The 12736-nt window shown below is 47.8% G+C and overlaps 1 protein-coding gene across 4 annotated transcripts in view; it reads right to left on the bottom strand.

The window, feature by feature from the left end:
• The window catches only part of DPF3 (double PHD fingers 3), a 258847-nt gene that overhangs the window by 103414 nt on the left and 142697 nt on the right, over positions 1-12736 (bottom strand). For all 4 annotated transcript variants that reach the window (XR_004286165.1, XM_032345049.1, XM_032345048.1 and 1 more), the window contains exons 4-5: positions 11641-11768; positions 3738-3833 (exon numbers count right to left, since the gene is read on the bottom strand). Coding sequence is in view for 3 of the 4 variants with exons in the window: in XM_032345049.1 (XP_032200940.1) it covers positions 3738-3833; positions 11641-11768 (224 nt within the window). In the remaining variant the exon portion in view is untranslated. The remainder of the gene's footprint in view (positions 1-3737; positions 3834-11640; positions 11769-12736) is intronic.

The following is a 12736-nucleotide window of genomic DNA, read 5'->3' as shown; positions in this document are numbered from 1 at the left end:
ATGATGATGTCCTCGCTCTGGGTGCTGGTGTATTCTGAAGATTAACATTTTTTCTGCTTGAATTTCTAATACAGTAAGTATCACTAGTTATAACCCACCAGAACAATAGCTTTCAGGGGGGCTCTCAGTAATTTTTAAGTAAAGAATTCCTGAGACAAAAAAAAAAAGAGAAAGAGAGAGAACCATAGCTCCCTATTCTTGCTATTTATTTATTTGTGGGGTTTTTAAAATATTTTATTTATTTATTTGAGAGAGAAAGCATGAATGAGGAGAAGAGAGAGAACAGATTCCCTGCCGAGCAGGGAGCTGGATGGAGGGCTCCATCCCAGGACCCTGGGATCATGACCTGAGCCGAAGGCAGACACTCAACAGACTGAGCCACCCAGGTGCCCCCCCCCCCAATCCTTGCTATTTAAAATGTAGCCCTCAGACCAGCAGTGCGGGCATCACCTGGGAGCTTGTTAACCAGACAAACTCTCAGTGCCCCCCACACCCCCAGACCCACTGCGTCTGAATTTGCACTTTAACAACATCACCACGAGCTTCTCATGCACATTAGTTTGAGAAGCATGGGACTGCACCACAGCACATCAATGAACAGATCCTGATGGACTGATTGATTGATTGATAATGCTCACATGGATGGCTTCCAGGGATTTCATGAATTTTAAAGAGCTTGGATTCCTTGGGCTAAAGTTAGCAAAGGTGCAATTATTAATTGTTGGATCTGATCGTCAAAACTCCAAGTGTTGTTCCCTTTGCACCCTCTGAGCAATGTCTAGACTTTATTAAGCACTCAGAATTGTCTGGGTATTAGTACTCCCATTTTCCTAATGAAAAACTGAGGCCCAGAGTATTGCTATAATTTAATCAAGATGATGAGGTTACATAATTCACCCAAAGTCTAGCAAATAGTGGAGTCCGGATTTGAACTCATGGTTCAAACAGGGCGGAGGCTGTTCTTGGAATCACTACCTCACCCCTGACTTCCTCAATGAGGGCACAAAGCACCTAGGGGTCTTGTCAAAGTGCAGGCTCTAATTTGGTCCATCTTGGGTGGAGTCCAGGGTCCTGTGTGTCTGATAACCCCCAAGTGGTCCTGAGGTCGAAGTCCAGGGACCACACATTGAGGTTCCACCTATCAGTCCTGACAACAGAAACGCTCTCTGGGAACCTGCCGCTGCCTGAATATACCACTTAAAAGCGTAGCTTAACTGAGGCTATGGGTGAAGCAGCCTCATACCTGTATTCCAATGATAATGCCTAGACTCATGACTTCATTGCGTTGCATTGCAAAGTAGTGAATATCTAATTCCATCATTAGAGGAGGTTTTAGAATCTCTGGACCTTGTGTGAACTCCAAGAGCTGTGTGCCACCAGGCCTGCTTCCATCCCGTCCCTCACCCCAAACCACAGTTACTAGGGTAGCTGTTATATAATCAATATAAGAAATATTAATGAGCTGCTTTGCATTCTTCTCATACTAAGTGTTTGAAATCTGGTGTGTATTTTACCTTTACAGCACATTGTAACTTGAACTGGCAATATTTTAAGTGCTCAGTTGCCACATGTCCCTATGAGGAACAGGGGAGAAATCGAGAGTGCGGGACAAAGTACATAGTCGTCACTCTCGATGTGTAGCTCTTGTTGTAAAGAGCCCCAGCACATGGCCTGGTGGCCAGGAAGCACACTGCGCGAGTACTACTGCTGTGTTCTTACAGGTGAGACACCCAGTTCACATCCATGCTCTGCCGAGATCAATCATCTAGATCTAGGATGGGAGTGGAGAAGATGTGAAGAGGACCACTGTTCACAATCTACCCTAGTAACTGTGGTTTGGGGTGAGGGACGGGATGGAAGCAGGCCTGGTGGCACACAGCTCTTGGAGTTCACACAAGGTCCAGAGATTCTAAAACCTCCTCTAATGATGGAATTAGATATTCACTACTTTGCAATGCAACGCAATGAAGTCATGAGTCTAGGCATTATCATTGGTTGCTGAAACAGCTAGATGAGAACTTGATGGGGAACCTTCTAGGGCAAGATCTGGCTGACAACACCTGAATCTACTGATCCATTCCCCACCCCCACCCCAGCCCTGAGAGCACAGGAAGGGTCCCTGCCCCCCCCAAAAGAATTTACACCCATATTCAAACAGTCTGAGCCTAATCAAGTTTCCAGAAAGTGAAGAGGATACATTAAATTCCACCCATCCACCAAATCTAGAATGTGGGGAATTCTGCAAGAAAAACCACCCAACTTCTTCAACAAATAAATAGCATGGAGAAAAAAATGTGTGTGTGCATGGGGGGGGGCGGGTAGAGCAAGGAAGAGGTATGTCTCAAATAAAAAAGGCTTAAGTTTCAAATAAGCCAACTGTAAAAAGGCATTTTTGAGAAAATCCAGGGAAATCATCAGGGACTAGAGCATAGATATTAGAAGTGTTGTTGTTTTTATTGGATATAATAGCACTATTTGTTAGAGAAATACATTAAGGTATGTGCAGGTTAAATGATAAAATGTCTAGGACTTCCTTTCAGATATTCTCCCCAAAATCGAATATACATACCAATAAAAAGTGGGAGTAAAGAACAAATAAAACAAGATCATGGCTGAAGCTGCTTGGCCACTAGAGAAGGCATCCAACATCAGAGGGCTGCCCTGCCGGGCCTGAGAAATGCCAGCCCCTGCCAATAAGCCAGAGCAGCCAAGCTCAATGTGGGCAGCCCTGGACCGCTGCTTATACCAGCCACCTGAGAATCTGCTTATAATACAGCTTTCTGAACCCTAACCTCAACCTCCTAAATCAGTACTTCTGGGAGTGGGTCCTGGGAATCTGCATTTTGATAGGCTCTCCTGGTGACTGAAGCCCAAGAAGCAGAAGAATTGGGAGGCAGACCGTGATTAGCCTTGGACCCCAACCCACAGGGCACCCATGGATAAGAGGTCCTGCCTACAGCCTAAAGGGGCCAGAAGGCCTAATCCTAATTCTCTAGACAGCAAGCAAGTTTACCCCTGGAGGTCTGTCTCCACCTCATTATTATTCATTGTCAAATGCCCTTGCAGACCCCTGAGGGTGACCACCAAAAGCCCCTTGGGCTTGAACACGAGGACCCTGGAGGAGCAACTCGCAAGCCTGAGAGTTCTACCGCTCAGCCTTGGGTCCCTCCCCTCAAGCACCGCTCCCATAAGTTGTATACCTTCCACCACCGATTAACCCTGGGCCACACCCCAGGCTTCTGGCCTCCTCTTGCCACATCCGGGGCCCCACACCAAAAGCCCATCCCCCTCCCACTTGGAAACCATGAGCTGTGGCCGCCACGCTCTCCCAGAGTGATCCTACTCTCCACCTAGTGAAGAACACCCCAAAGCAGGTGATTCTGGGGCAGCCCCAGGGACAGGAAAATGCAGCCTTCTTTTATGACCAAGTCATGGGTACAGCAGTCACATTCTCCCCTTCCTCCACCCTCCCCGGACCCCCACCCCAACCCTCCCAGGACCCTCACTGTCCCCTCAGGACACCCTCTCTCTCCTCTTCTCCCTCTGGCCAACTCTAAACTCTTACAGGCTATCACCTGGGGTCAGAGCTCTTCTGGAGTTCCTCCTCTCTGTGTCTTCTTCAAGGGAGACCATGGATATGAGAGGATATGCACTGGGACTTTGGGTCTGGGGACAAATTGTTCTCCGGGCCTCCGCCTCCCTTAACTCTTCCCTCCCTCATGGTGTCCCCAGCTTACCCGTCCTCTGGTCCTGTTCTTGCGCTTGGGGATATCCTCTTCTAAATCTTCTTCTTCATTTCCTTCTTCTACATTTTCGTCATTTTCCACCACCCTCTGAAATGACAAGAAAATGAACAGAGGGGTTGAGAAATAAAATGCGAAGGAGGAAGCCATCAGAGGGTAATTTGAGGCAGGGGCAGGAGGTCTGTTTTGTTGCTGTGCTCCAGCAAGGTGAAGATGCTCCCATTGCTGGGGAAGCAGGGCCTCCAAAAGGCTGCCCAGAGTCCGAGCTCTTGGCCATAACAGGTGTCTCAAACCCCTGGGCCCCTTCCAGCCTGGTCCTCCCAGAACACTGACTTTTTTCAACTCTTTTTACCCAAAAAGCATTTTCTAAAAAGAGTATACTCTGGTAGGGGCACTTTTCTACGTGAACCCAAGATGTTTTTCAAAACTTACTTTTTTTTTTTTTTTAAGATTTAAAAAAATCTCTATTTTGAGCAGAGAGCCCGATGCGGGGCTTGATCCCAGAACCCTGGGATCACGACCTGAGCCGAAGGCAGAGGCTTTAACCCACTGAGCCACCCAGGCACCCCCAAAACTTACTTTTTTAATGTAACATTCCTTTTGTTCCTAAATATGAAAATACATTCCTCCGTTCTCTGCCATTCTGGGACCCTGCCCTGTTTGATGAAAACAAGCAACTTCCTGTTCATCTGACCAGAATTTGACATGAATGTGTTGTTCTTATTCATGCATCGTTTTTTTTTTTTTTAAGAAAAATGGATTTTCATTACAGTACATTACTTGTAATGAAGCTTAAAGTTCATGAATTTAATTATCTCTCTCCAACAGATCTGTGATTCACACAGCAGCAGAGAATCCAATTTCCATTTTACAGGTGAATAAACTGAGGCTAAAAACAGTTTTAATTGCCCAAGGTCATACAGCGAAGCCATGGCCAAAGCAAAGTCAGGTTCATCAGCTCAGAGTCTCCTGGTCGTTTCTCAGCCATGTACCTAAAGATTGAAGGTATATTATGTAAACCCTTCCTGTAGGAACCTGAACACTTCACTCCCTTTGTAGGGAGGGGAGAGCAGGTAAGCTGTGTGTCTTTAGGTTTAAGGGCAGAATGAAAAATAATGGCAGAGGACCCAGCTCCCCAGACTGAAAGTGGGATAAGGAGAAGGGGCATGGAGCTCACTGGACTCCATGTCATGAGCCGTAGAAACCTCTTTATGGACTCACTGTGCAACCTTGGGTGAGTCATCGCCTCTTCATGCCTCAGTTTCCCCAATTATAAAATAGGAATTCATTTATTCATTTGATCAACAAACCCTTGTTTAGTGCTGACTATATGGCGGGCACTGTGCTAGACAAGCCACAGAATAACTATAGTCGGTGGCCTAAAAGGATTCTACAGTATAGTGAAGTGAGGACAGATTTAAACAACATCCACAACATATAGTTACAACTGCCATAAACACAATGACAGGCAAGTACAAGCTGCTACGCGAGGCTATTAGAGGGAATTTTACCTAATCTGAGGGTCAGGAAAGGCTTACCTGAGGAAGTGACCTAAGTGAGTTAAGATATATAGGATAAGCAGAGACTAGCCTTGGGAATGGAGACCAAGAGCAGGGAGAAAAGAAAAGTGTTCCAGGCAGAAGGAACAGCATGAGCAAGCTCCTTGAGGCAGGAAAAGGAACATGGCTTGTCCATGTTGCAGAAAGAGGCGAGGGTGACCAGAGCTCAGTGATTCAGGAGAGATTGGCATAAGAAGAATCTAGAAAGGAGAGCAGGCACCATACTATACAGGATAACAGCATCAGCATCCACCACTGTGATGGCATGACAATGACACAAACTATGAAAAGGCTTAGAGGCAGCACACACTTTACTGACACATGGAATCATCATCACTGTTCCAGCACTGTTCCTCCCAGACAATGCCTCCAGGCTGTCCTCCAAGTAGGAAGCCCAAGGGTGAGTTTCCAGAGACCTTCTTCCACTGCCTTCTCATCAGAGTTCTCTCCCAGTCACAGGTGTCAGGGCACTGCTGATTACAAATACTCACACAGAGCTCAAAACAGGTCTTGTAAATATTCCTCTGGCTTCTCTAGTAGGCTTACTTGGGAAGCCATCAGCTGACAGCACTCGGGGTCTCTGGGCCCACCGCAGCCATCTAACAGAAGTAGTGCTGTCTATGAGACACGGCCTCTGGCCCACAGCGAGGAAAGGTTGGTCCAAGTTCCCATCAGGCCTCCTAGGCTGTCTGCATCTTGGCTTTCTGAACCATAGGTGGGAACACAAGTGGAAGGCAAGAGGATGACAAGTCGAACACTCGGCAGACTTCGGTGAAAAGATGTGGTATAAATATGAGGTGTTCTTGTTAGGACTGTTGTGGCTGTTCAAACAGCTGTCTTGCCAGCTTCTGGGTCTTTAAGTCATTTAATCATGGTGAGTTCCAAGGACCTCGAATTTAAAGGTCATGGCCTCTGGCATGCCGTACAATCTGACTCCACCCTCATTTTTTGTCATGCAGATATTTTTGACCTGCAACCTGAACCCCAGGTTGGAAGTGAAACTTGGTGAAGGTGACTTAGCTAGTCTCCAGCACTGCCCACCACAAGGCCTCAATGTCCAGAAGTAAATGGACTTCTCCCTCGCCTTCCTGTTGGTCTCCCTGCATCTTGAGAACCCCTAGTCTGTGCCCCAGACCTCTGATGTGACAGAGGCCATTCCAGTGTGTTTGCATTTCCTGCGATGCTGTGGCCCTGACACCCAAAAGCCTCTCTACATAACCAGGGAGGAGCCAGGAGTTCCTAACAAACAAAGCATGCCTTCAGGGCTCAGGAAGCAGAGGGGGCATCCTGTGCAGAGGAGTCAAGGGCAGAGGTCCAACTAAGATGCCGCTGAACCCCCATTAACACATTTGCATTCCCTGTCCAAGGACATTATCTGGAAAATAAACACATTTTAAAATAACTTTTCTCCCTGTTACTCTAAACAGTCTTTACAGTGATGATAACAATTGTTTGTGGTTGTGTTAAAAAAGATGAAGGAATGCCGTTAAAAGACTCCATTATCTCTCGCCTGGAATGCTGCAAAAGCCTCCTAACTGATTTCCCTCCTTCTTCCACAGCCCTGCATCCAGTCTCTCTTCGCTGCCCGCATTAAAATGGCTTCCTTCAGGGGTGTCTGGGTGGCTCAGTGGGTTAACGCCTCTGCCTTTGACTCAGATCATGATCTCAGGGTCCTGGGATCAAGCCCCACATCGGGCTCTCTACTCAGCAGGGACCCTGCTTCCCCCTCTCTCTCTGCCTGCCTCTCTGCCTATTTGTGATCTCTCTCTCTGTCAAATAAATAATAAAATAAAATCTTTTTTTTAATAATAAATAAATAAATAAAATGTCTTCCTTCTTCATTTCCATGAAATCAAGAGCCTCCTCCAAGTCCTGAGAGGCCAGAGTCATCGGACACAGCCCAACCCTCCCACTCCACCCTAGGCCCTTCTCTCCCTGGCACCCCAGCACTCTGCTCTGGCCACATGAACCTTCTTTCTTTTTTTCCTTTTTTTCTTTTTCTTTTTATCTATCAAGGTGTAATAGACATGCAATATTGCATCAGTTTCAGGTGAACAATACAGTGATTTGACATTTGTAGGCACTGCGAAATGGTCACTACAGTGAGGCTAGTTGCCATCTGTCACCCTACAAAATTAGTATAATGTTACTGACTACATTCTGCATAATCCCCTTCACCCACTTCACACCCTCCCAATCCCCCTCCTCTCTGACAATGACCAATCTGTTCTCTAGATCTGTAAGTCTGGGTTTGGTTTTGTTTCTTAGATTCTATAAATAAGTGAAGTCATGTGGTAGTCTTTCTCTGATCTATTTCACTTAATATCATGTCCTTAGGGCCACCCATATTGTCACAAATGGTAAGATTTCATTCTTTTTGATGGCTAAGTAGTATTCTATTGTGTCTACATACAGTATCTTCTTTATCCATCCATCAGCGGACGTTTAGATCGTTTCCATGTCTTAGCTACTGTAAATAATGCTACAGCAAACATAAGGGTGCATGCATCTTTTTGAACTAGTGTTTCCATTTTCTTCAGATACATACCTGGAAGTGGAATTGTGGGTCATATGGTGGTTCTATACCATCGTACTTTTCCATATTTTTCCATAGTTGCTACACCAACTTGCATTCCTACAACCAGTGCATCAGGGTTTCCTTTCCTCCACATGCTCACCAACACTTGTTGTCTTTTGTCTTTTGATAATAGCCACCCTGACAGGTGTGGGCTGATTTCACTATGGTTTGATTTGCTTCTCCTTGATGATGAGTGATGTTGAGCATCTTTTCATGTGCCTGTTGGCCATCTGCATGTCTTCTTTGGAAAAAAATGTCTGTTCAGGTCCTCTGCCCATTTTGTGATTGAATTGTTTGGGTTTTTGTTATTGAGTTGTATGCGTTCTGCATCTTCTGTCTGTTCTTTCAAAACTATAAACTCAGACCTATCTCAAGGCCTTCAAGCATACTGTTCCTCTGCCCAGAAATCTCCTCCCCATATTCTTGCTTTGCCCGCTCCTCCTCATCCCTTAGGATGAGGTTAAATCCCTTATCTCACTTAGGATACTACCTAGAATCTGTTCCTCCTCTTATACTGAATCTTCACAGTCTGTTCTTTTCATGGTCATTTATCGTGAAATGCAATTATTTCATTTGTGTACTTCTCTTCTGTCTGTCTGTCATCACTAGAATAGAAATATGAACAGTAGGGACTGCTCTCTCTTGGTTTCTCTGTCCCCACAGAACCTAGCACAGTACCTTCTCAGAGGAGACACTCAATAAACTTTGGTTGAATGAATGAATGAAAAATATGAACAAATGAACAAATATAATCCATTTACTACATACGTACTTTATTTTTATAACCAAAGTTGATAAGAACACATAAACTCATTTGGCTTATGGTCCTGATTTCCACTTCTAGCATGGTAGATGGTAGACCCATGCTCTGCCCATGCTCTCCTCATCTTATCACATCAGGGAGGATGGCAATGGTGATGATTCCATAGCTATGTCCCATAGATTAGCCCAACACTGCCTGGGAGGACCTTGAACCCACCAGCTTGAAAGCATAAGAGGCCGTCTGTCACTAGAGTGTCAGGGTTTCTGGGCAATGGTTCTGTCCCATCCACTGATTCAGTGAAATTATACTAACTACACAACACAGATGTGATATGCCTTAACTTCAAAGACCTGAAAAGTCCAAAAACTGGGGAAAGGTGGGAGAAATGTGAATAGGGAAAACAAAGAAGAAAATGAGTCATCCTAAATGCCAGTGACAAGAAGAATCCCTCTGGCTGTGGGACCATCAAGAAAGGTGGCATTGGGGCTGAGCCTGACCGTTGGGTGTATTTATACATGTAGAGTAGAAGAAAAGATTCCCCAAGTAAAGGACACGACATGACCACAGGAACAGAGGAGAGAAGGAAGAATGCAGAACAGGGGCGCACAGAAGTGGAAGAACATAAGCCTGAAAACTAGCTTAGGAGCAGAGAGAGGATGCCCAAGAAGATCACACTCACATTTTGGATTTACCCAGTAAGATACAGGCGTTTCAGCTAAGTTTTTTATACAAGGGATGGGCACAAGCAGAGCTTTCTTTCAGGATGAAAGATCAGCTAGCAAAGTAGGACATGTCGGCAAAGGGACAGATTGCCCCCTGGGGCGACTCTCAGGAATCTGTTCACTTGCACATCCCCCCCAACAGATACTTACTGTGCACCTACTAAGCACTAGGCACTGTTTGTCTACTTCAGGTATATTAGTGAACAAGACAATCATCCCACCATTGAGTTTACGTGCCATTGGAAGAAAACAGAAAATACCCAATAACATTATAAATCAGCAAATTACAAAGTATGGTAGATAGTGATCAAAGCTATGGGGAAAAAGAAAAAGCAAAGGAAAGCTGAGTTAGGGGATCGGGAGATCTGGAGGGCGGGGAGGGCACAGGATGCGGTAGTACCCACAGGGTCAGGGTCAGCGTCACAGAGAGGAAGAGACACAGATTGAAGAAGGTGAGGGTGAGGCCCCAGCTGATGCCTGGGCTGAGGAACCTGCAGGCAGAGGAGATAGGCCAAGCAGAACCCTGAGGCAACCGAGTGCCTGGTGTGTTCTAGAAGGAACAACATGAGGTCAGTGTGCCAGCAACAGAAATGAGCAAGGGAAAGTCCAGAAACCGAGTCAGGGAGGTAAGAGGGCCTTGACTTCTATTCGGGGAGAACAGGAGCCTGTGTCTGATTTGGAGCACAGGAAACTCAGGATCCCACTTCGGTTTAAAGGGCTCCCTCTCAGCCATCAGCAGGGGCACCGCTTAAGAAAGTTGTTGCAGGGGCGCCTGGGTGGCTCAGTGGGTTAAGCCGCTGCCTTCGGCTCAGGTCGTGATCTCAGGGTCCTGGGATCGAGTCCCGTATCGGGCTTTCTGCTCAGCGGGGAGCCTGCTTCCTCCTCTCTCTCTGCCTGCCTCTCTGTCTACTGTGATCTCTCTCTGTCAAATAAATAAAATCTTTAAAAAAAAAAAAAAAAAAAAAAAAAAAAAGAAAGTTGTTGCAGCCGTTCAGACAGGCGATGACAGCGACCAGGGACCGGGGCAGTCATGGGGGCACATGGTGAGAGGAGCCTGTGCTCTGGTTGCGGGCACAGCGGGCTGGATTCCGATGCACCAGACACTGGGTGCGACGGAACGACGGGGGCGGCAGATGACTCCGAGGTGCATTAGGCACGTGGAGGTCATAGCAATTAAGGACCTTCAGGAGGGCCGTAGCTCTGAGGAGCAGAGGCAACCCACAGAGACCGTGTTGTGACAGGGACAGGACCGGACGGCCCATCTGCACCCAGGGATGGCAGGGGAGGAGGCCAGTTCTCGGCTGCACCTTGCATCTTTGTTGAGACTCGGCTCTGTGAGAGCGGGCAAGGCCCCAGGGGGACGACGGTGAGCGGGACCACATGGTCCCCGAGTCCTTGGAACTCACTGACCGGTGGCACTCAAGAGGCAAACCAGACGTGTAACTGCTATTACTTTAATTGTAACGTCAGTAAATGAATATGCAAATACTAAACATTACGTTGGATATGCAATTAATAAATACGTAATATGCGGTAAGTATCACACAAAATATAAAGTATCATAAAATATACATTTAATATCAATGTAATTTTATTTTAATAATTGAATTGTATTTATATTAATACTGTTGTTTAATATTTATATTAATTAATATTACTATAATACTCCATGCCAACCATCGAATTCGACAACAGAGACTGAAGACGAAGGAATGAGAACTGGTCAGAGTGCACCACAGCGATCTTGGGGAGTGAGAGCCTCCACAGGACTGGGAGGAGTGGGCGGGAAACCAGCAGGGACAGGATCCACCAGCCCCGCCTGGAGCGCGACGCCTACACTGGCCTTGAAGGAGGAGAGGGCCGTGCTGAGAACTAGAGCTGAGGACAGGGTGTGAGGACGGGGTCTCAGGAAGGCGGGGACTCCTGGGGACAAGCTGGTGTGGACGACCCTGAGGTTTCAAGCCTGAATTCTGGACTGCCCGCTCCACGGGGTGAGGACTCCTGTCTGTTTTGCTCACCATCGTGTCCCCAGGACCTAGCCCAGCCCCTGGCATACAGCAGGCTGGAAAGATATATTCTGAACGGCCACATGGGGACACCAAGAGAAGGGTGAGGGCTTGTTCAGGAGGCCGGGTTAAGGGAGGAAGGCAGGGTGAGTCTGCCCGCAGCCGTGCACGGGGCGGTCTGGGAGCAGAAGCCGCCACCGGCCCGGGCCTCCGGGAAGCCCGGCGCCCGCGCTCTAGACACCCCCCCCCCACGGCGGGCGCAGAAATACCTGTATTTCCTGCATGCTTTCCTCCTCCTTGGCATCCACCTTCTTCTCCACACCCTCACCCCGCAGCAAGGCTTCCAGGGTGGTGCTTTCCGAAGTGAAGCCATCCTTCTTCAGGGGCAGCTCCACTTCTGCAAAGTAAGCACAGAGAAGCAGGGTCAGGCGGTTAGAAGCAAGGGGGTCAGGAGGACCAGGAGGGACAGGGGGTGGCCCCGGAGAGCATGCAGGAACTGGCGCTCTGGGTAGGGCTAGAGGCAGCCTGTGCCCGCACCTCTGGGTGGAACAGGAGCCCCGGAGCTGGGGCTGGCTTCCCCGTCTCCTGCTTCCAGCCCCGGAGACAAACGGCAACCCCGTCCGTAGCCTCAGAGCAGAGGAGAGTGAAGGGCACCGGACGGACAGTGACGGTGAGCAGGCCACTCAACGACCCCGGAGCCCGTTTCTGCATCCACAAAGTGAGGACAACGATGGCCAGTATCCCCACAGGGCCATTCTGTGGGGCATAAACATGCCCCTTACGTGAAAGTATTTTAAAAATTCTACAGCAATACACCAACATTAGCCTCAAATCTTAGTGTTCTCTCCCTCTACCCCGGGTCTCGTCTGGCAACTCCATGACCTCCCCTCAGCCATGCTGGGTGCCCGGCTCCAGGTGGCTCCATGAAAAACTATTTCGACCTCAGAGAGGCTGTTTCCCTCGAGGGATACAAAGACCACCAAAGCCAAGGGAAGAGAATAGGGAGCACAGATGTCTAGCAGACCCCAGCTCCGTGGCTGGGAGCTGCAGCGCCTGCACAGCAGGGCACCTTTTCTGGAAAGGTCAGAGTCTGGTCGGCTACCTGGGGCTTGAGGTCATGGGGCCAGCTAAGTTCTGGTAGCCAGAGTCAGCCCTGTCTGAAAGAAACCAGAGGAAGAAGCTGAACTCCTTTCTCAAGATACCCCCCAAGCTCTTAACCCAAAAGGAGATTTTTTTTTTTTTTTTTTAGCTTTCATTTATTTATTTGACAGAGAGAGACACAGCAAGAGAGGGAGCACAAGCAGGAGGAGTGAGAGAGGGAGAAGCAGGCTTCCCACAGAGCAGAGAGCCAGATGTGGGGCTCGA

Source organism: Mustela erminea, chromosome 5 (assembly GCF_009829155.1).
Source record: "Mustela erminea isolate mMusErm1 chromosome 5, mMusErm1.Pri, whole genome shotgun sequence".
Lineage (NCBI taxonomy): Eukaryota > Metazoa > Chordata > Mammalia > Carnivora > Mustelidae > Mustela > Mustela erminea.
The sequence above is the reverse complement of the archived record's forward strand: the minus strand, read 5'-3'. Positions and strand labels throughout refer to the sequence as shown.